Source organism: Rhinichthys klamathensis, unplaced genomic scaffold (genome assembly GCF_029890125.1).
Source record: "Rhinichthys klamathensis goyatoka isolate OS25496 unplaced genomic scaffold, OSU_Roscu_1.1 h1tg000068l_1, whole genome shotgun sequence".
NCBI classification, from domain to species: Eukaryota; Metazoa; Chordata; class Actinopteri; order Cypriniformes; family Leuciscidae; genus Rhinichthys; species Rhinichthys klamathensis.
Genome location: NW_026606611.1, coordinates 1,701,231 through 1,722,557, shown reverse-complemented (window position 1 = coordinate 1,722,557; position 21,327 = coordinate 1,701,231). Strand labels below are relative to the sequence as shown.

General features: G+C 40.4%; 2 protein-coding genes across 4 annotated transcripts; one reads left to right on the top strand and one right to left on the bottom strand.

Moving 5' to 3' along the window:
- Positions 1-595: 595 nt before the first annotated feature.
- Positions 596-11,304, bottom strand: si:ch211-175m2.4 (uncharacterized). 3 transcript variants are annotated; one of them, XM_056250244.1, is made up of 8 exons: positions 11,227-11,304; positions 3,467-3,562; positions 3,028-3,111; positions 2,893-2,949; positions 2,720-2,800; positions 2,398-2,496; positions 2,004-2,303; positions 596-743 (listed from the first exon to the last, which is right to left on the bottom strand). In XM_056250244.1, exons 2-8 carry the CDS (start codon positions 3,560-3,562, stop codon positions 717-719), a joined length of 744 nt encoding a protein of 247 aa, XP_056106219.1. In that variant the 5' UTR covers positions 11,227-11,304; the 3' UTR covers positions 596-716. The 3 variants fall into 3 exon arrangements, with proteins under 3 accessions (XP_056106219.1, XP_056106218.1, XP_056106220.1); XM_056250243.1 differs by lacking the exon at positions 11,227-11,304 and adding an exon at positions 6,900-7,020; XM_056250245.1 differs by lacking the exons at positions 2,398-2,496; positions 11,227-11,304 and adding an exon at positions 6,900-7,021.
- On the top strand, positions 11,279-19,442 carry ppp2r2cb (protein phosphatase 2, regulatory subunit B, gamma b). Its single transcript, XM_056250242.1, has 9 exons — positions 11,279-11,365; positions 12,530-12,627; positions 13,494-13,635; positions 13,731-13,843; positions 13,914-14,091; positions 16,225-16,389; positions 16,814-16,983; positions 18,103-18,194; positions 18,308-19,442. The coding sequence occupies exons 1-9, from the start codon at positions 11,308-11,310 to the stop codon at positions 18,633-18,635; spliced, it is 1,344 nt and encodes a 447-aa protein (XP_056106217.1). The 5' UTR covers positions 11,279-11,307; the 3' UTR covers positions 18,636-19,442.
- The last annotated feature ends 1,885 nt before the right edge of the window (positions 19,443-21,327 follow it).

Genomic DNA, 21,327 nt, shown 5'->3' with positions numbered 1-21,327 from the left:
GAGTGATACAAACTTGAATATTTGTCTTTTCTCTACAGTACACACTGAACACTGTTTGATAGGCACTTGTGCCCTCACATGACTTTGGGTTTGTTGACATTTTATAAAAGAAATATAAAGTAACAGTTTACTTTGTCTACGTACATGTTAAAATCAAATAAATAAAAAATCTTAATAAACATAATGAAAGCACAAGAATCACACAAAGACTCTTTTCTGTATTTTGACACATGCATGCATTCACGTATTTATGAGGCACATTAAAGAGAGTCATGAGAATATGCCACTTAATGTTTAAAATAATTTACTACACTAGAATTTCACCACTGAGAGCACAAGCCAAAACCCAGCCAAGGCCATGTGATCCCGAGAGGTCTCAAGACTACAAAATCGACTCCAGCGTTAATGGGGCAAAACGCTACTAGTAATAATAACAACTAATAGTTAAGCAAAGTGGTTGTGTTTGTGTTTGACATATATTTTAGTTCTTTTTAGTTTTATTACAGATCATTTTTGTACGACAAAATGCAGTTAAAGCATGCATTCACCGTTCTGTTTTTCATAAATAATTTATTTTTTATATATATATATATATATACATTTTTGTAATATTACAATTATTTACAAATGATTCACAAACCTTTTTCCATTCACCATATTTCAATGCCATAAATAGTGTAAACGTCCAATTTCCCCATTTGTGTCGGAGATCTAGTTCATCTTCTGGCCTGTAAATCTTCATACTGCAATTGTAAAACACACTGTCAAAACCGTGCGGTACAGCAATTACAATACGGTAGCAAGCAAATATGATTAAAGGTGAAGATTATTCATAGGATTTGAATGTGTAAACCATTCTACATTCATTTTCTGATTTTCTAGAGTTAAGGCCCATTCAGACCAACAATAACAATAAAGTTATCGTTCTAAGTATGAAAGAATGTGCTATAACGGCACAGAGAAAAAAACATTGTTGGATTCACTTTCAGAACTTTTTTTTTTCCAGCTGATGAACGATAAAACCATTGACAGCCAATCAGAATCCACCTTGGGCGTTTGAAGCGGCAGACGACAAACCTGCAGCGTGCTTATTGTGCGTTGGTGTGCACTTATGGCGCTTTTCCATTACCAGTACCTGTCACGGTGTGGGTTTGTCTTGTCATGTTTAGTGGTTCCCTGTCTGTCTATTAGTCTTCCCAGGTGTTTCCCGTTAACCACTTGTATTTAAGCCCTGTGTTTCAGTCCAGTCCTTGTGAGTTCTTGTTGTTGTAACGTCGATGCTGGTTGTTCTGTTCCTGAGTCCTGTTCCCTGTCTGAGTCCTTGTCCAGTTTGGAGTTTGTTTAATAAATTGTGCTGCAAGTGGATCCTGCTTCTTTCTTGTCTCAACCACATCGTAACAGTACCAGCTCGACTCGACTCGGCTCGCTTCGACTCGGCTCGCTTTTCGCTCTGTTTTTCATTGCAGAAAGTACCGCCACAAATAGTACCCGGTCGTCATAGCGACGCCTTTCGTTCCTCGTTGCCCCATCAAGCTCTCGCTGGATCCTCTCTTCGGCAACCAAACAAAGGAATGTCTGCACCTCCTCGTTTGACCACGGCGTATTCTTCCGAGTTGCCATAATAATAATAGTAAGTTTAGTAACTATCTCTGGCCAAACTATTTAAAAATGGCGGGGTTATTCAGGATACTCCATCTGGCGCGTGCAATGATGACGCAGTGAATAGTGACGATTCTCTCTGACCAATCAGCAGTCGGCATTGTTTTCACGCCACATTTTAGTATCGCCTCAGCTCGCTCAGAACCTCGCCGGAGGTGGTACGAAAAAAAGTACCCGAAAGCAGGTACAGGTACAACTTTTACACAGTGGAAAACCAAACAAAGGCGAGTCGAGTCGAGCCGAGCCGAGGCGAGGCGAGCTGGTACTGTGTAGTGGAAAAGCGCCATTATATAGTTATCATTCTTGGTGTGAACGGGCCTTTACTCAAAAATGCTCATGATTACCTCGTATGCTGGTGGAGGCGCCCTTGGGACTGGACTGTTGTTTAGTAGAAGTGCAGCTGTGACTTGGTCGTAGGTTGGTGGAGGTGTAATTGGTACTGGACTGTAGTTTGGTGGAGGTGCATTGGAAAATGGACCCCACATTGGCATAAGTGCAGGTGAGACTTGGCCATCTGCTGTTGGCATCATGTACAGGACTGAAGTACCAGGATGTGCCATTGCAGAAGAGTCCGGCTGGCCCATCAGCACAATATGGTTGACGGGCAAATCTGTATTCATATAACTGACCGTGACAGGTCTTGGCTAAGAGAGAACCAACATCACATTTATTATACATCTATTTAATCTTATTCGGTTTTTCTCAAAATGAATGTTTTAATCTCTTGATGATGTTTACCTTTGGTTTGCAACAACAGGGACAGAAGGTTGCGGCAACAGCAAGAGAGAAGATTGAGATCAGAATATCACATGACATTAGGAGAAAGCAGGACACACCCTGATTGAAAAATAAAGAGACAGTGATTATAAACTAAAATATGAATGAAAAAACCGGTTGTCAAATCTAAACAGTACAAAGGGTGGATTAGTTCACTGCTATGTTACACTGTTGTAGACTGAAACTTAGACTGTTTCATGGATTGTAGACTTGGACAAACAAGAATTGACAGTAAATCATTTTAATTTAGACACACGCACAGATACTGTATGTGACTACTTACCCAAGTGATATAAAAGTGAGAGCGTAGGGAGAAAGCAGCTACTGCAAAATTGATATAGCTGAGTATTTGGGAGTATTTTACCTACAAGACAACAAAAGAAAACATAAAATTCCCCATATGCCAATTTATTAAAAAGTTTAGCTTCTTCTCAAGGCAGTACAGTTGACACTTACCAGACGTGGTTTACATGTGTGTGCAGCCGAGAATGTTAGAGCTCCAATTATAATGAACTGCGGAATAGAAATGGAACAAAATTCAGTATTTGTTCATTGCATAATGTTGTACTGATATTGAAATGATGGACTTACAACAATTGGTGACCAGAGAAGAAAAGGCCTATCATTCCAGATTGTCAAACCAAGTCCTAATAAACCTATCAAGATTTCCAATATCTGTGATAGAAAAACATTAGATATTATACCTTTTAATTCATACTCACTAAACACAGGCGAGGCAAGGACTTTATTTAACTTTACTGTTACTTTATTTAACCGAAATAACAAAGATTAACACAGGAGAAGGTAAAACGCAACAGCTTTACTAACAAACATAAATGCAATACTTGACAGAGAACTGACGGCATTAAATACAAAGGTAAAGGAATACTTAAGATGATGACAAGTATGGAAACAACTATAGCAACAGGAACCAGGGGAACAAAGAAAAACTCAAACACAGGAAAATAAGAACATACGAACAAAAAGTTACAGAAACAAAACAGAATGTAAAAAAAAAAGTGTGTTTTACCCCCAAAGCCATTGGCTTGATCTTCAGGAACTGGGAGACGTCATACTGCTGCTGGTAAACTTCAGTGCTCATCATCACATCAGTGGCTTTTGACATCTTTAAACATACAGAGAGTATCTTTAAACATACAGAGAGTACCTTTACACGTCTTCTCTTTCTAATAAGCCAAAGCCTAGTGCCTAGAAACCAAACGTCACTGATCACGCTTTCATTCCTAAAGTTAGGAATCAAGATTTACCTGAAGAGTTGCTTCCCAACAATGTGAAAGAGTCACTATGGAGCTAAAGAATGCTGAGGCGTACAACATTATTCTTTCAATCACACTGACAGCCTTTACTTAACCAGTTTCACGTGTTAAAAGAGTTCTGGTCTGAATATCAGCACAGCTGTGATTTAGACACAATGTTTTTGCTTTTATACAACAGCTCAACAAGTTGATTGAGGCTATGTTTACACGGAAACGATCTGAAGAAAAAACGCAAAAGTGGCGTTGCGTTATCACTTTTTATTCTGCGTTTAGACGAGCGTTATGGTTGGGAAATCCGCGTGCATATGGTGACGCAAAAGTGTGTGAAATTCGATGTAGTATGCACTCCAGGCAGCTAGGTGGCAATGTGAAGCACTGCCACACAACAACACCATATCTTAGAATATTTTGTACAACTGTTGAAAAGACTCTTGTATGTTTTTCAGAGCTGCTAGGTCATGCGTATGGAAATAATCTGACATGTTGGTTGTTATTTTCCTGTACTGGCGCATGCATGTGACGTAAACGCGTACGCGACGAGAGCCACCGTGAGCAGATTTGCGTTTTTACCGTTTAGACGGGAACGCGACGGTGGAGCGTTTTTAAGATTTCCACTCTGGAGGGTGGTTTCACTTTTTTGCGTTTTTAAGCCCCCAAAACGCCGTTGCCGTGTAAACGAAAGGCACATCCGAAAAAATATTTTTACGTTTTCACCCGGAATCGTTCTCGTGTAAACGGGGCCTAAGTTGAATATAGAGCAACTGCATGTTTAACTTTGGATGCTTCTATGTCCCAGCCAGGGGTTACCAGATTTGAACTTATTTTACATTAAAACTTGAAAACTTCAAAAGTGTGTTTTGAGTGCTTTACAATCCAGAGGGCCAAAAGTGCCCATAGTTAAACCAGGGTCAATGCCACAAGTCTATTTGGTGCTGGCCCACCCAAACAACACTACCAGAATATACACTCACCTAAAGGATTATTAGGAACACCTGTTCAATTTCTCATTAATGCAATTATCTAATCAACCAATCACATGGCAGTTGCTTCAATGCATTTAGGGGTGTGGTCCTGGTCAAGACAATCTCCTGAACTCCAAACTGAATGTCAGAATGGGAAAGAAAGGTGATTAAGCAATTTTGAGTGTGGCATGGTTGTTGGTGCCAGACGGGCCGGTCTGAGTATTTCACAATCTGCTCAGTTACTGGGATTTTAACGCACAACCATTTCTAGGGTTTACAAAGAATGGTGTGAAAAGGGAAAAACATCCAGTATGCGGCAGTCTTGTGCGCGAAAATGCCTTGTTGATGCTAGAGGTCAGAGGAGAATAGGCCGACTGTTTCAAGCTGATAGAAGAGCAACTTTGACTGAAATAACCACTCGTTACAACCGAGGTATGCAGCAAAGCATTTGTGAAGCCACAACACGCACAACCTTGAGGCGGATGGGCTACACCAGCAGAAGACCCCACCGGGTACCACTCATCTCCACTACAAATAGGAAAAAGAGGCTACAATTTGCAAGAGCTCACCAAAATTGGACAGCTGAAGACTGGAAAAATGTTGCCTGGTCTGATGAGTCTCGATTTCTGTTGAGACATTCAGATGGTAGAGTCAGAATTTGCCGTAAACAGAATGAGAACATGGATCCATCATGCCTTGTTACCACTGTGCAGGCTGGTGGTGGTGGTGTAATGGTGTGGGGGAAGTTTTCTTGGCACACTTTAGGCCCCTTAGTGCCAATTGGGCATCGTTTAAATGCCACGGCCTACCTGAGCATTGTTTCTGACCATGTCCATCCCTTTATGGCCACCATGTACCCATCCTCTGATGGCCACTCCCAGCAGGATAATGCACCATGTCACAAAGCTCGAATCATTTCAAATTGGTTTCTTGAACATGACAATGAGTTCACTGTACTAAAATGGCCCCCACAGTCACCAGATCTCAACCCAATAGAGCATCTTTGGGATGTGGTGGAACGGGAGCTTCGTGCCCTGGATGTGCATCCCACAAATCTCCATCAACTGCAAGATGCTATCCTATCAATATGGGCCAACATTTCTAAAGAATGCTTTCAGCACCTTGTTGAATCATTGCCACGTAGAATTAAGGCAGTTATGAAGGCGAAAGGGGGTCAAACACAGTATTAGTATGGTGTTCCAAATAATCCTTTAGGTGAGTGTATTAATGGTCTGGCAAAAGAGCCTAGCATATAGTTTATAAAGTGTACATTATTTCGCACCTGTAACGAATCTGCTTGGCTCTCGAAAGACACGATGACATTCAATGAAGTGTATGGCACCACCGCCGATCAGCGCACATAATTAATTCACATTGTGCGGATTTGACTCTCTTTTTGAGTGATTATTTCTTTCTGCAAAATAAATGGAGGACAGGGAAATTAAACCAAAGACTTCCAGTAACAAGCTACTTTTTCCAATGATTAGCGAGTAGCACAACGATCACAGTTTTAATGTCACATTTGTAGTATTAGTTTACTACCCAGTGTTAAATAACAATTCTCAGCTCTCTCTTCATTCCAGCGTATCGGTTCCTCCTAAATGAACTTTTCTCTGTTTTACAAAGCATGGAAAGTCTGATTCATCATAGTGGGACGGTTCGTCCGAAACCGTCCTCAATTGTAACTTTGGAAAATCTTATTAGTTCTGGTTAATCGGTTCGTTCAGACGTTTTGTTCTTGTAAATTAACAGATTACAAAAAGATTCACTGATTTGAGTCTCTATATGGCATTTAAGGTTTGTTTATAACCAACTATCACACAGTTATATCAACAATGTTGTAGTTATAGTTAGTGTAAATGTATCTGTTCAGTCCCTAAACTTTTTTGCACCAGACTACTTTGCCTATATTTTGCTTCGAAAACAGTTCCAATCAAAGCTGAATCAAATCGAGAACACCGCCTCTAAGCAACACACAATTAGTGGTTTTTCGTTCCTGAATAAATCAGTATTGTTAAAGTAATCGCTTAAGTGAATGATTCAATAAAAGATATAGGCTAAACAGTGTTGTACCTCACATCTCTAGTTCCTCTGCCAACCCAACACAGTCTTTTCAACTATTGAGAATAGTGCTCAAATATCATTCTAAAGCCCCTTAAGCGGTGTGTAAAGGAAACATTTCTGAGCAAAATAATTCATAAAATTGAGAGATTGCATGCTTTACCTAATGTTGGTGCTGCTCTTGTCTTTGATATTCCAATTTTCATTTTCATTTTCATTCAGAAGGCTTATATCTGTGTGAAGACAGACTCCTCCCTCTCTCCCTCCAGGCAGTGAGTTTAAGTGAAACTCATGCAGTGAACATGTCAGAAACTCAAAAATATAGCACAAGACAACAAATATATTTAACACGTTTTTCTGCATGCTTTTTTTCTCACATCAATTGCAATATATCAGTACGCCATCAGTACACCACATCATTTCATCTATAGTCATTATGAAGCATTACAGGATGTTGCAAAAGATCAAAATCTGTAAAAGCAGCATGTTAACAGAATTTATATATGCTGTCTTTGCAGGTCAGGAAGTGAATTAAGCCCAGTCTACTTTTATCTTCTCGCACCCTGAACTTCACACTCTCATCAACACCTGCTGCTATGGTCTGAAGTCTCAAAGCTGCCCGAAGACAGAACTCAGCTGATGAAATTCAATTCAAGCAGTCTTCATTATTAATCATACACTGTAAAAAGAAATTTGTTCAATTTACGATAAAATACCGGCAGCTGTGGTTGCCAGAAATTTACCGTATTAAATATGGTAGCAACATATTAGGTTTTACAGACTTAACTTAAAATTTACAGTAATAAATCGTATTTCATTATCTGATATAATGTTGATTTACCAACCTATTGAAGTATTAATATCTGTTTTATACCATTAATACGCTGACAACCAACAACCACAGTGGTGATGAGAGTCACATGATCAAATAAAGCTCATCACAAGCAGCTCTTTCACTAGAAAGTTAATAGAAGCTGCACAGTTTCATTCACACAAACATTAAACACCATCATGGTAACACATGAAATTTTAAAAATGCAATAAACATTAATTTAACAACATTAAATGTAACATAAAAGCCTAATGTACATAACTGATTAGAAAAAAACTAAGAAAACTATGAAGAAACATAGTTATTTCAACAAAAATACATAAAATGCGAAGTGTCACGCAGGGAATTGTGGGAATGTAAATTTATGGTTTTTCACGGTAAATGATACAATGAGTTGTTCTTTTTCACTTTCAAAAACTGTAAATTTTACAGTAAGATTACATTAAATGTACTATTAGATCTCACAGTTATTTACCGTATATAGTACGAAAACTTTCTGTTAACCAATTAACAGTTTTTCACTGTAGCATTTTTACAGTCTTTTACCGTTAAAATCACAATCATTTTTTACAGTGTGGACAGGATGTGAAATGCTAAATACACTGAGAAAACAAAATGTGCAAAGAATTCAACTTTTAGGGGTAAAACAGCTTGTCACTGGGGCAGTACAAAGGACAACTTTCTAACTTATTTACCCGTAAAAGTCCATAGTAGTACAGTATCTAGTTCAGTCATTAAACTCTAGATGGCGCAGACTGATAGGTCATTTACATGCAATCTGCATTCAATCACATCATTACCGCATGGCGTAAACTGATTGGTGATCCTGCAGCCAATGAGATTGCTTACTTAACATTTAAATGGTCTGATTCAGTGTTGTGCTGTAGGTTAGTCTTTATAGATTTACTCTGAAACTCTCCACCTTCCCCAGATCCACCTGCCAAGATCTGCTATGTAGGGATTGAGAGGGAACAGATGCATAGGACGAGGCTAAATACAGGTTGGGGTCTAAAATGTCTTGAGAACATGAGACTCAAACTTCCAGAATGAGTCAAAAACGCATTCGACCGGATTGCTTTCTTAGTGTAGACGCTCATGTGGTCGAATGTTTTTGAACAGCCACAAAAGACCCTTGCTCTCCTCCTACTGGCCTATACTGCGTAAACATTATGGGAAGCGCTCTAGCCAGACGGGATTTAAACTTTATCGACTGAAGACCCAAGTTTGGTTTGAGGATGAAAAAATGTACCAAGCACAATGTTCTCACCATTCCTGATTTCTAACACACACGGTCTTGCGGTTGTCAGAGCAGAAACGAAATCTGAATCTATCCGTGTGTTTTTCTGTCGTCTCCGGTCGTGTTCATATGTAAATTGCGTGAGCTTATTTAGTCATACCTGAAAAGGCCCATACATTTACCCGCCCATATACCCCTTGAAGAAATCAGGACAGAAGTGGTCGATAGTGGACAAAAGAGATGCAATAAAACACCAGGTGTAAACGGGAATGTTTCTCCCTCGTCTACTTGTGATCCGATTGACCAAAACACATAATACCAGGTGTAAACAGGGCCTTACATCCTCACAGCAGCATGTCTGTGTATCTATTAGCAGTAGCAAGTCCATACAGTACTTGCTCCGCAGCAGAATCGTAGTCCAGTCCGATTAACATTCACACATTTTGACATGTGGAAATTTCGAGAGTCGTCATGATTGAAATATTATTTTTAAAAGGCACCTTTTGGAGGTATATAGGGTGTATTCACACCTGCCTTGTTTGGTTCGATTGAATCGAACTCTAGTTCGTTTCCCCCCTTGGTGCGGACCTTTTGGGCAGGTGTGAATACAGCAATCGAACTCGGGTGCGGACCAAACAACCGAACCGAGACCCAGCTGAAGAGGTGGTCTCGGTACGGTTCCAAACGAACTCTGGTACGGTTCGTTTACGGTGTGAACATGAACCGACCCAATTGCAAGAAAGCACTGCGCCTTTGAGTTAACAGGCTTCCGTAGTCGGAGTTGCGTTATGGGAAAGTGATCTGTTGTAGCCTACTACATTTGATAAAATGAGTCGTGGTTTGACCTGGAGCTTCGAAGAGACGAGCTGCCTTATTAACATTTGGGCAGATGCCCATGTAGCACAGATGCCCATGTAGCACAGAATAACACACAATTAGTAAAAGAACAAATATTGCAGTACGAAATATCTCCATGCTGAGCCTTTTTTGCACTTCCTGATTTCCCTACTTGAGAATCCTTGTCCAATGAATGGACGACCTTAGCACACGTGTGGTTTTGTTTTACAAATTTTGGTTCACTTGGAAAAAGAGCAGTGTGAAAGCGAACCGTACCAAAAAATATATATATATATATATTTGGTCCGGACCAAAGCAAGTGAACTATCGGACTTTCCTGGTGTGAATACACCCTACAAAGTTGTCCTTTTAATAGTACTGCCCCAGTGACAAACTGTTGTACAACTAAAGGTACAATTTTTGCACTTTTTTCCTGACAGTGCATCATGTAAGGTTTCTCACATCTTTATGTAACCATTGCAAAGCCTCATGTTTCCTGCCAGACTCGTGCTGTGCTCTCACAGACAGATGCGGTTACCAGGCAACCGCTCTTGTAGCTGTATCAGTGTGATGCTGTAGTGGGGGGATGCTGCTCTCTGTGATGCTGATCTGCTCTCCCATTGGCTACAACTCCCTGACCAGTGGCCTGATTGGACGAGTGCGTGTCACTCCGCATCTTTGTGTCTCCCTCTCTGTGATATGCTTTGGAGGAGGAGTCTATGCAGCAGAATAGGCAGAATGTTTACCCCTCCCTCATTCTTTTGCACAAACATCAGTATGCCCACGCACAAATCCAGCTGTCATGTGTTTACTTCTGATTTCAGGAAAACCCAACAGGAATGAATTGACCGGAAGGGTCCTCTGGGTGTAGATGCATCCCAACTGAGCCAAGAGATTCTTCTTGTGGTTTTTCTTCAGCATTTTATTGTGGAGTTCATATCCTGTAGAGTGTCATCAGTCTCTTCGCATGGACTTAGCCCTCATTTACCCCATGACGCTTTGCAGCAGACCTCGATGCTGATGGATGAAAAATGGATGGTGTGTTGCTCATTCCTCAAACACACACACACCTTCACAGACACCTTTTGTACACACCAACTCAGCAATGGAACTGAATGAATAAATCAGTATCTGAACGCGACTGCTAGCACAGCGATGTGACAGAAGGTAAGAGTGTTTTTCTATGAACGTCTTGTTTTTCATTTAAATTTGCATGCTTGCTTTGCTGTCTGAATGTTTAAAAGCAAAAGTGAGCCATGTGATCCTCTTAAAACACCCTAAACTACATCTCAGAGGCCGTTTCAAGCTTTTAGACCAGAGGGAGTTGTTTCTGTGTGGCAGATCTGGGATCCCCATCCCCTCCAGCCCCTCCCCTCTGATAATCTTTTGTTTATATTGATGCAAAACAAGATTACATCAACTAATCTCAAATCTAGGCCCATTTCAGCACATCAAAACCATCGTGTAGATCTTGTGGTTTATCTCTGCTCCGCTCATGTGACCTGCTTTGAACATCAGCCTCTGGAACATCTTTCTCTGGCAGACATTAAAACACCGGTGGCATGTTCTAGACCTTCCACTCACGCTTTTTTAACGCTCATCATGAGACTCCTCCTCTTTGCAGGATTGGTAGAGCTGCAGCCCCGCCCTTGGTTCCGTCCCAGAATGCTGAGCCCGGTTCTCTGTTCAGACCTCGCTGCCTTGGAGCCAGAGTACACTGAGGGTACACACACACACCATCATACCCCACAAACTCTCGTGGATCTACAATACCAGTCAAAAGTTTGGACACACTGATGTTTCTTGTAAAGGCTTTGCTGAAATACTTGAAATAGTTTTGTAGACATAGATAAATGTCTTTATATGACGCAGTCAACAAGTAGGAACAACTTCAATACTGCTTCAAAGCATCCCAGGATGCACCTTCTGAAGTTTTTGAGAGAACGAGTATGCATCAGTGTTATTTTAGTATCATTGAGATACTATTATATAGCCTGGGAAAACCCAGACAACTTCCGGCAAATTTAGATTTGCTCTGAAAGTTAGTCTGGCAAAGAGCTCATTCAAGCCCATTTCCAATCCGTCGAAATCGAGGCACCAATCAGAAACGTTGGGGCGGGCTTTACACGATGACGACAGCGCTGGGATTTTGAAGCAGATTTTGTAGCCTACATTACACAGATGGATGCCGCCGTCGAACATCACTCGTTCGAATCAGCTATCGCGTCTGTTTTAAGCAATTTGAACGTTTCCTTTTTGTTAAAAACCGAGCAAAGAACAACACTCGGAGATGTTTCTCCGCCGCTCTGCATACGTCATCTCCTTCATCGCTCTGATTGGGTTTAGGTCTATCCGCGACGTCCGGTGGTGACGCCCCTCTGGAAATGATTTGTCTGACGCTTTGCCAGACCATAACTCAGTTACAACTAAGAATGGTCTGGTTATATATAAGTCTTTATAGATTTTATTCATTTTTATTTCAGTTCGTTTTTTTTATTACATCAAGAATAAAAATTAGAAATGTTTCTTTGGCAACTAGTTGAAATAAAATAATTGTAAGTTTTTTTTAACATTGTATTGTATTTCAGTTAATATTTATTTCAAGTAACACATACATTTTTTATAATAACCCAGGTGTACAGAGCTGGAATCTCGACAAAGAAGCTCAAATATAAGATAATTTTGGTTACTACATAATTTCCATATTTCAATTTGTGTTATGCATAGTAATTCACAGTTTTGATGACTTCCCCATTATTTTAAAATGTGGAAATTAGTCTCAACTAAAATATTGACTGAGCAGATCTGCAGTTTTATTGACAGCACATTACAATAAATAGAGGCCTGTGGATTTTACAAAAACAAAAAAGAAATGTCTGTGTTTCAGCGGATGTCATCTCTACGGTGGAGTTCAACCAGACTGGAGAGTTCCTGGCCACGGGTGATAAGGGTGGGAGGGTTGTCATCTTTCAGAGAGAACCACAGGTGAGAGATATCTCCGACAAACACACTTTTCCATTTTTGACAAACTTCCTATTAAAACTGGAAGTTGGGATGGGAGATTTCATTTCTAAAGTCAATAGGTTTTAGTTTACATCATAGTAACACAGTAAAGGCAGGTGGTATTTATAATGTGGGAGGAGACATTCTTGGCCAACTATTTGGCTCAATTCTGGCAGCGGCAAAGGTCATACGGGCCGTATCTTGCCCACACACATCAAGCCGGTTTTATTGTGAATTGTGGCTTGCTGTGTCTGGCCCAGATCCGGCCCATTTTTACTTTGCCGCTGCCAGAACTGAGCCATATGTGCCACATTTGGCCCAGATGAGGCCCGGATATGTATGCTATTGCCAGCCACACTCAGGTTGAGTATGTGGGCCAGAAGAATGTGGGAGATGTGGGCCACAACTGGGCCAGATGTCATTTGCTCTTTGGGGTATATTAGGAGATTTGAGAGTTTACGTAAGAATGCTTTTATGAATGATTCAAGCCAAAATTCATTCCCCTCATGTTTTAAGAATGAGGCCCAATACATTTTAAATATGCAAATCTTGTTTACTTTTTTTTTTTTGGTTAACTTTTATACAGATGCCCTAAACCACAAAGCTTTGATTTAGATTTCATGGGGACTTTAATAATAATTAAATGACATTGTTATATGGAAATTATCATTATTATAATAAATAATATTTAGAATATTATAATATTTAGCTAGTTTAACCTTTTATTATAACGTTTCCTCAGATATCTGAACACAGGAAGCAGCTAAATTAACAGCAAAACAATTCATTCATAATTCATTTATGCTAAAAACGTCGTGTTATCTTGTCCCGCTACCTCTCTCTTTTAGGGCGAATATAATGTTTATAGTACATTTCAGAGTCATGAGCCTGAGTTTGATTACCTGAAAAGTTTGGAGATTGAAGAGAAAATCAATAAGATTCGCTGGCTGCCTCCACATAATCCCGCCCACTTCCTCCTCTCCACCAATGGTAACCGCTAAAACTCTTGATAACATTACATCATACAATGCCAAAACACAGTGATGAATCATTAAGAATAACATACCTTTTGTGATTCTTGTCAGATAAGACCGTAAAGCTGTGGAAGGTGAGTGAGAGAGACAAGCGAGCAGAAGGCTATAATCTGCGAGATGAGGAAGGCAGACTGAAGGACCTCTCAACAGTCACCACTCTACAGGTGTGTGGTACTTCTCCTTTCTTCTTTTCTGTTTCTTCTCATTGTCTGATGTGAGTTTCTGCTGGTGTAGGTCCCTGTCCTGCGGCCGATGGATCTGCTGGTGGAGGCGACCCCACGCCGTGTTTTTGCTAACGCACATGCATATCACATCAACTCCATCAGTGTTAACAGCGACTGCGAGACGTACCTGTCTGCTGATGACCTGAGAATTAACCTGTGGCATCTCAGCATCACGGACCGCAGCTTTAGTATCCTCATCCTTTTACAGTGAGAGAGAGAGCTGCACAGAGATATGGATAAAACTAGATTTGAAAGGTGCTAAGGTGCTTTGAGTAGCTTTTAGCATGTTGCTGAGCACCAAACAACATGGTGATCAATCTTTTTAGCAGGAGCCAGTTGCATCAGCTGTGCGTGAGTTGCAAATTAAAGGGGTCCTATTATGCCCTTTCACAAAGTCTTGATTTTCTTTTTGGGGTGTACTAGAATATGCTTTCATGCTTGATTGTTAAAAAAAAAAAAACATAATTTTTCACATATTTTACATTATTACAGCTCCTCTCTTCCCAGTCTGGCCCGAATGCATCGTTTAGTTTCTGTTTTGATGAAACCCCTCCTTCTGAAATATGCTGTGATTGGTTAGCTGGCCCAGTGTGTTGTGATTGGCACCGCTTAGCAGAGAAGCGAGTGTTTGGGAAATGTCACGTCCCTTACTATAACCGCGAGTTTCATCTCCTCAGGTGTAAATATAAGGGATGGCGGCAATTTCAAAACTGATTCAGACCCTGACAATGTTAACAGACAAGAGGAGCTACCAGAACGGATTTCTTTGCAAACACAGATTTCACAGGACGTTTCAGGGTGGAATGTTTTTTTAATTGTAATTTTCTCATACATTTTAGATACAATGTTATACACCATTTTAATCATGATACTATGGTAATACAAGCAGTAATCGATCACAAAACCAAGGTTAATTTTCCTAAAGGGAGGTGAACCGTCTTACAAAAGCTACAGTAAACTAAACACTAATGTTGGCTTGCAGGTGAGCGGAGGCAAAGCTTTGCCCTTTGTTTACATTGTTGTTGCAACAAAATAAAACTTATAATTGGAACTGTTAATAGAAAACGTAACTACAAATAATAAGACATACTTACAAGTTGTGATCCACAAACAACAGATTGTCCAGTCAAAGTGGGAACTGCTCCAAGCTTTTGTGCGTTTAGCCTGCATTGTGGTTCTGGAAGCTGTTCTCCGCAAAATGTGTAGCACACAGATAAACGTTGGGATTATAATATTCAGGAACAGTGTTTAAAATAAATTGAAACCACTCTAAGGCCCTGTCCACACGGACACGGGTATTTTTATAACCGTGACTTTTTTTACGCGGTTCGGCCGTTCGTCCACACGAAAACGCACTGAAACCGAACATTTTTGAAAACCCCTGCCAGGGTGAGGATTTTCAGAAACGCCGGTTACAGTGTTGTCGTGTAGACAGTGAAACCGGGGTTTTTGCCTTGCGACGTCAGAGTGTGCGCCGTTATCCGCTGTGTTTGACGTCAGATTTGCGCTTCTGATTGGCCAACGTGGCTTTACGGTTAAGGTTTATATCGCCGCCTGCTGGCGTGGCATGCTCTTGACCGCGCTTGATAGCGGGTTTTTGCGTTTTCATGTAGACGGAGACCGAGCATGTGTGGACGGGATTTTTTTTTTAAACGCTGTAGGAAAAACTCCGGTTATAAAAATACCCGTGTCCGTGTGAACAAGGCCTAAGTTCGTCAGCCTTGGGAATTTCGAACAAATGAGTTTTGGAACAGGGGTGAAACATTTATATTTAGTGTAAATGTATCTGTTCAGTCCCTTAACTAGATATTTGCTGATTACTTTGCCTATAGTTTTGCTTCACTTAAATCAAAAAGATTCCCATCAAATCTGAATCAAAGACTGTATCACAGAATCGACCTTTGCATCTCTAAACAGCACACAGCAGTGGTATTACGTTCCTGAATAAATCAATATTGTTAAACTAATCATTTGAGTGAATGATTCAATTACTCATTTAGAGAGACAGAGTCACTTGACACTGGGCCAAACAGTTTTGTACCTCACATCTCTAGTTCCTATGCCAACCCATTACAGAACAAATGGTGCAAGTGAATAAAGTACAGAGTTAGTTACAAACTAGCTAGTAGTTACGTGTCGTAGCCTCTTTGCGTTCCAGTTTAAGCAAGAACCTGCAAACGGCTGGTGCAACCCTACAGAAATCCAGACGAAAGCATTTTGTTTGGGACTTTTTGTTAATAGTTACTGTTAGAAATGTTGTTGTGAATTAGTGATGATATAAAACCTCAGTTTGTCAGGGTTCCTCAGTGAGTTTCTGTCAGATATTGTAGATTTAAAGCCGGAAAACATGGAGGACCTCAGTGAGGTGATCACAGTGGCAGAGTTTCACCCTCACCACTGCCACCTGCTGGCCTTCAGCAGCAGCACAGGAACCACACGCCTCTGTGACATGAGAGCTCGCGCGCTCTGCGACCAGCATGCCAAATGTAAGCCACGCACATGCCTATAATGCCAAATCATACTGCCTGAATGTACTGATTTTGTTGGTCTTGAAACAACATTCCTGTGAACCATAACCTGTAACTACCCCTGAAATCATCAATTCCTTCAGTCCTAAGCCTAAACCTAAAATCTTAGTGGTTGGCAGTAATGTTGTTCCAAGACTTACAATAGGAGCATATCCACTAATAGTAGCCTATTAAGTTTTTTTTTTTTTTTTTTTTTTATGAAATTAAATTGAACTTAAGATATCCTAAAGCACTTAGACTTTCAGATTTGAAACTCAATTTGCCATAGTCCATATTTAATGTAAGGTCAGATGATGCTTGTTTACATTCAAATGGTTGTTAATGTCATAATGCTTTGTATTAAATGAAGTGTTTTTATATCTGTGTGCTCACTCCATTACAGTGTATGAAGAGGCAGTGGATCCAGCCCGCCGCTCGTTCTTCTCAGAGATTGTTTCCTCTGTGTCAGATGTGAAGTTCAGTCACAGCGGCCGCTACCTGATGACTAGAGATTACCTCACTGCTAAAGTCTGGGACCTCAACATGGAAAATAAACCTGTGGAAACATACCAGGTCTCTCACCTACTCACTCACTCAAACATATCCACAAACTCACACAGTGTTTTAGCTGGAAGGGATCCAAGCCTCTCAGTGCATATGAAGTGGCCTCACTAACACAAAAATAGCATAGAAATATTGTTTATATGATGATAGTACCATACCAGTGGTTTTCAATTCATGTAAAAGGAATATTAAGTGTGATATTATAAAGAGAAAATGTTGTTTGCTACATTAAACTGACTTTTAATAGTTATTGCACTAAAGCCAAAAGAAATTCAAATATCTGAAAAAATTACTTTGTGTTAAATTTACAGTTTATCTGTTGTCTACCCTATATTAAGAGTATATTAGTATTAAGAAAATATATAATTAAGAGTAATTATTCAAATCAATCAACTGTTTTTAGCTGAAACTGAAACTAAAACTATTAAACATTGTTTTCTTTAAATGAAATAAATCTGAAATAATAGAAAATATAAAAATTAGATGAAAAGCTTAAACTTAAAACCCTTCTCAATCAATGAAAAGTCAAAATGTTGCCTTAGCAACTGAGATTGCTGATCAACATTGAAATAGTTGGTCAGTGTTTGCTGCGCACATTCAGAGTACTTCTGAAACCCTCCTCCACCTTCCCCAGCTCCACCTGTATAGATCTGCTACGGGTAATATCATAAATGCTATTTGTGCAGCAACAGGATGTCTTACATCATGCTACTGCTAATAGATACACAGACACGCAGTCTCTGTACTTGCTCTGCAGCAGCAGCGTAGCAGATCTATTCCGACAAGACCGAATACATTAACAGTGTCATATCCATTACCGTGCTAAAGAGTTGTCATGATAGAAATAGATCTAAATAAATCTTCAGGAAAGGGAGAGGGCAGCTCCATCAAACATCTTGATGTAGTTGGACAAAAAGCACCTCAATGGTGAGACCTTTAAAAATCCTTTTAATTCTCTATTGAAGAAAAGCCAAAACCAAAATGATTTTATTTAAGTACAGCTTATGTTTTTAACCTACAGTATAAAGCAAAATTCCAGTTATATATCATGACACTTCACTCCATTTATCATGAGCGCTTAGCTTTTTTTCCTACAGAATTCTCTCTCATTTTTGCTTGTCTTTTTAGGTCCACGACTACTTGCGAACCAAACTGTGCTCTTTGTATGAAAGCGATTGTATTTTTGACAAGTTTGAATGTGCTTGGAATGGAACAGACAGGTGAGGCCCTAACCGTAACCTTTACAACATTCACCTTTGACCTCTGAAATATAGCACGAGTGGATCCACCTGCTGTGCATCTGTTCCCTCTCAATCCCTCTCTTCCTCCGCAGCGTGATAATGACGGGGGCTTACAACAACTACTTCCGAATGTTTGACCGGGCGAGCCGGCGTGACGTGACTCTGGAGGCCAGTCGTGAGATGTGTAAGCGGCGTGCCGTCCTGCAGCCGAGGCGCGTGTGTGTGGGGAAGAAACGGAAAGAGACGGACGTCAGCGTGGACAGTCTGGACTTCAGGAAGAAAATCCTCCACACCGCCTGGCATCCCAAAGAAAACATCATCGCCATCGCCGCCAGCAACAACCTCTACATTTTTCAGGACAGACTGACGGCCAACGGACATCACAACACACCGGAAATACAAAGTGCGCCTCCCAAATGACAGACGCACCCAAATCTGACTATGTAATGTCACACAGTCTTGTGGCACAAAAGACGTGCAAGATCCAGTCCATTCGATTGCCCTTTATTATCACATTTCCCATCTGCATTCAGTGTCACCAGTATCAGAACAATCTCAAAAACTATCACGAACATATATAACCCCAACAATTGAATAATAGAAACTATAACTGTGGTTTTGAATGAAAATGTATCGCTCAGATTCAGTGCTATAGCATGGCATGCAGTATGAACACTCGGGTTAGATAATGTTCAGCTACCCTGAAACATACAGATCGCACATGCATGTTTACAAAGCTGTTTGCTCATCATGAACAGGGCTTATTTAACAATGATGATTGTAAGCGAATCAGAGCCTTTACAATGCTTTACAACGCTCTGCACTGCTTGTATAGAATGTCGTGTCTGTTCTTTCTTCTCAGGCTTGAGTTTTCTTCGGTTTTCTTTGGTTTGACAAAACTGCTCAGGGACTCTCTAAGGCCTCTTCCTATGTTCAATGGCAAAACTCACCAAAACGAAATCCAGAACAAGCAGAGGACAGGATGCAGGAATTATGGAGGTCTGCTGAGAGACATTGCTGGAAGGAAAACAGCATGTGCAGGGATCAGTTTCAATGCTGAGTCATCACCACCACCCCCACCTCAATGTGTAAAGAGCATTCCCAATCCAACGCTTTTGAACACATACTTACAGGCATTTGCTAGCTAGTGCACTGGTTTTGGGTGATTTTATTTCATGTGTTGACGAAACAGCTCAGCCAAAAATGAAAAAGAAATTCTCACCCTCATGTCATTCCAAATCTGTTTGATTTTCTTCCTGAAGAGAAATTCAGCGGGATGTTCATGCTGCTCTTTTACACACAATATGAAAAAACCAATCCGATCTCACGGCAGTTCGTATGAATTTTACGAGGTGGCTAATTCGTACGGATTCATACGACCTCACTCGTACGATTTTTTGCTAAATCGTACATAATTTACGAGGTGCCCAATTCGTATGAATTTGAACGAATGAACCACCCCTGACCCCGCCCCTAAACCTACCCATCACTGGGGTTTAAACGTACGAATTGATCGTGAGATAGCGTTGGAAAAAACACAGTAGTTCTTCAGTATCTTGCAAGGTCATTGCGATTCTGCGTTTTCAAAATTGCCACAGTTAAAGGGTTAGTTCACCCAAAAATGAAAATTCTGTCAGTAATTACTCACCCTCATGTTGTTCCAACCCCGTAAGACGTTCGTTCATCTTCGGAACACAAATTAAGATATTTTTGATTAAATCTGAGAGCTGGATCACTCCTCCATAGGCTTCTTAAGGGATTGAAACTGGCCGGCCCAAAAGTTAAGACAGACATCGTTAAAATAGTCCGAGTGACTACAGTGGCTCAACCTTAAGTTTATCAAGCGACGAGAATACTTTTTGTGCGCAAAAACAAACAAAAATAACGACTTTATTCAACTAATCATTTCCTTCTCTGTACGGCCGTGATATTTCACGTAGTGATATTGCGCAAAAGCTTCTAGGTTGCACGTCACACGTAGGCTCACTATTGGCCGACGCTGGTCATGTGTGTGATGCGTGACGTACAACCTAGAAGGTTTGCGTAGTTTCACTACGTGAAATATCACGGCCCACAGAGAAGGAAATGAATAGTTGACTAAAGTCGTTATTTTTGTTTGTTTTTTGCGCACAAAAAGTATTCTCGTCGCTTGATAAACTTAAGATTGAGCCACTGTAGTCACTCAGACTATTTTAACGATGTCTTTAATAACTTTTGGGCCGGTCAGTTTCGATCCCTTAAGAAGCCTATGGAGGAGTGATCCAGCTCTCAGATTTAATCAAAAATATCTTAATTTGTGTTCCGAAGATGAACGAAAGTCTTAGAACGAAAGGTTGGAACAACATGAGGGTGAGTAATTACTGACAGAATTTTCATTTTTGGGTGAACTAACCCTTTAAGAGACATGCAAGGACCAATGTAGTTTGCCGCTGTTGACGTCAAACATAGCAAGCTTGAATATGCGTACAAGTTTTTTAACGGTGCAGTGGAGGGGACCATTTTCAGCGAACTTAAGCCCTATTCGGACGGGATTAGTTTAACATGGAATAAAGTAATTATCACAAGAGCTTCTCAGTGATTTCAGTCCCGTCCGAATGTACATCTCAGTAATCATTACGGACAATGTCAGTAAAGATTAGGCCGACTTTTACCTTCTGTAAAAAGGTCTGGGAAAATGACCTCAGGTAATACTAATCCCGTGAGAATAGACCCGCTGTAAATACGGACGTAAATATTCCGTCATTTCCTGTTTAAAAGAGAGTTTTCCGCGTTTTTTCAAGTATGGAGGCGCTTGAAAATCCATTCAGTTGCGTTCTAGGCGGTGGGATTATATGTGTTTGCGCACATGATGACAGGACGGTGACGGCGGTGTGTAAATCGAGTTACCCCTCCCACTTCTGCTATCTCTTATCCCGTGTAAATTATATTACTCCATCTACCCTTGTAAACCTAATCCCATCCGAATAGGGCTATAAACAACTTAAAGGGGTAAATAACCACTGACAAAAAGTCTGTTCTTATTGAATAGGCTTGACCAGAGTCAAATACTGCTTTGCTTGAGTAGGAAATACTTCTTAGCAAACTTGTCGACTTGTATTGTTCCTGGGTGCAA

What these genes read in the sequence shown, in the direction of transcription:
- ppp2r2cb (XM_056250242.1), top strand. Translation starts at nt 11,308, where the DNA reads ATGCTGAGCCCGGTTCTCTGTTCAGACCTCGCTGCCTTGGAGCCAGAG. An exon ending in CTGCGACCAGCATGCCAAAT is followed by an intron (nt 16,390 to 16,813) that starts GTAAGCCACGCA and finishes ACTCCATTACAG; the next exon opens with TGTATGAAGAGGCAGTGGAT. An exon ending in AACCTGTGGAAACATACCAG is followed by an intron (nt 16,984 to 18,102) that starts GTCTCTCACCTA and finishes TTGTCTTTTTAG; the next exon opens with GTCCACGACTACTTGCGAAC.
- si:ch211-175m2.4 (XM_056250244.1), bottom strand. Translation starts at nt 3,562, where the DNA reads ATGTCAAAAGCCACTGATGTGATGATGAGCACTGAAGTTTACCAGCAG. An exon ending in TCAAGCCAATGGCTTTGGGG is followed by an intron (nt 3,112 to 3,466) that starts GTAAAACACACT and finishes TTTCTATCACAG; the next exon opens with ATATTGGAAATCTTGATAGG. An exon ending in CTCACTTTTATATCACTTGG is followed by an intron (nt 2,497 to 2,719) that starts GTAAGTAGTCAC and finishes TTTTTCAATCAG; the next exon opens with GGTGTGTCCTGCTTTCTCCT.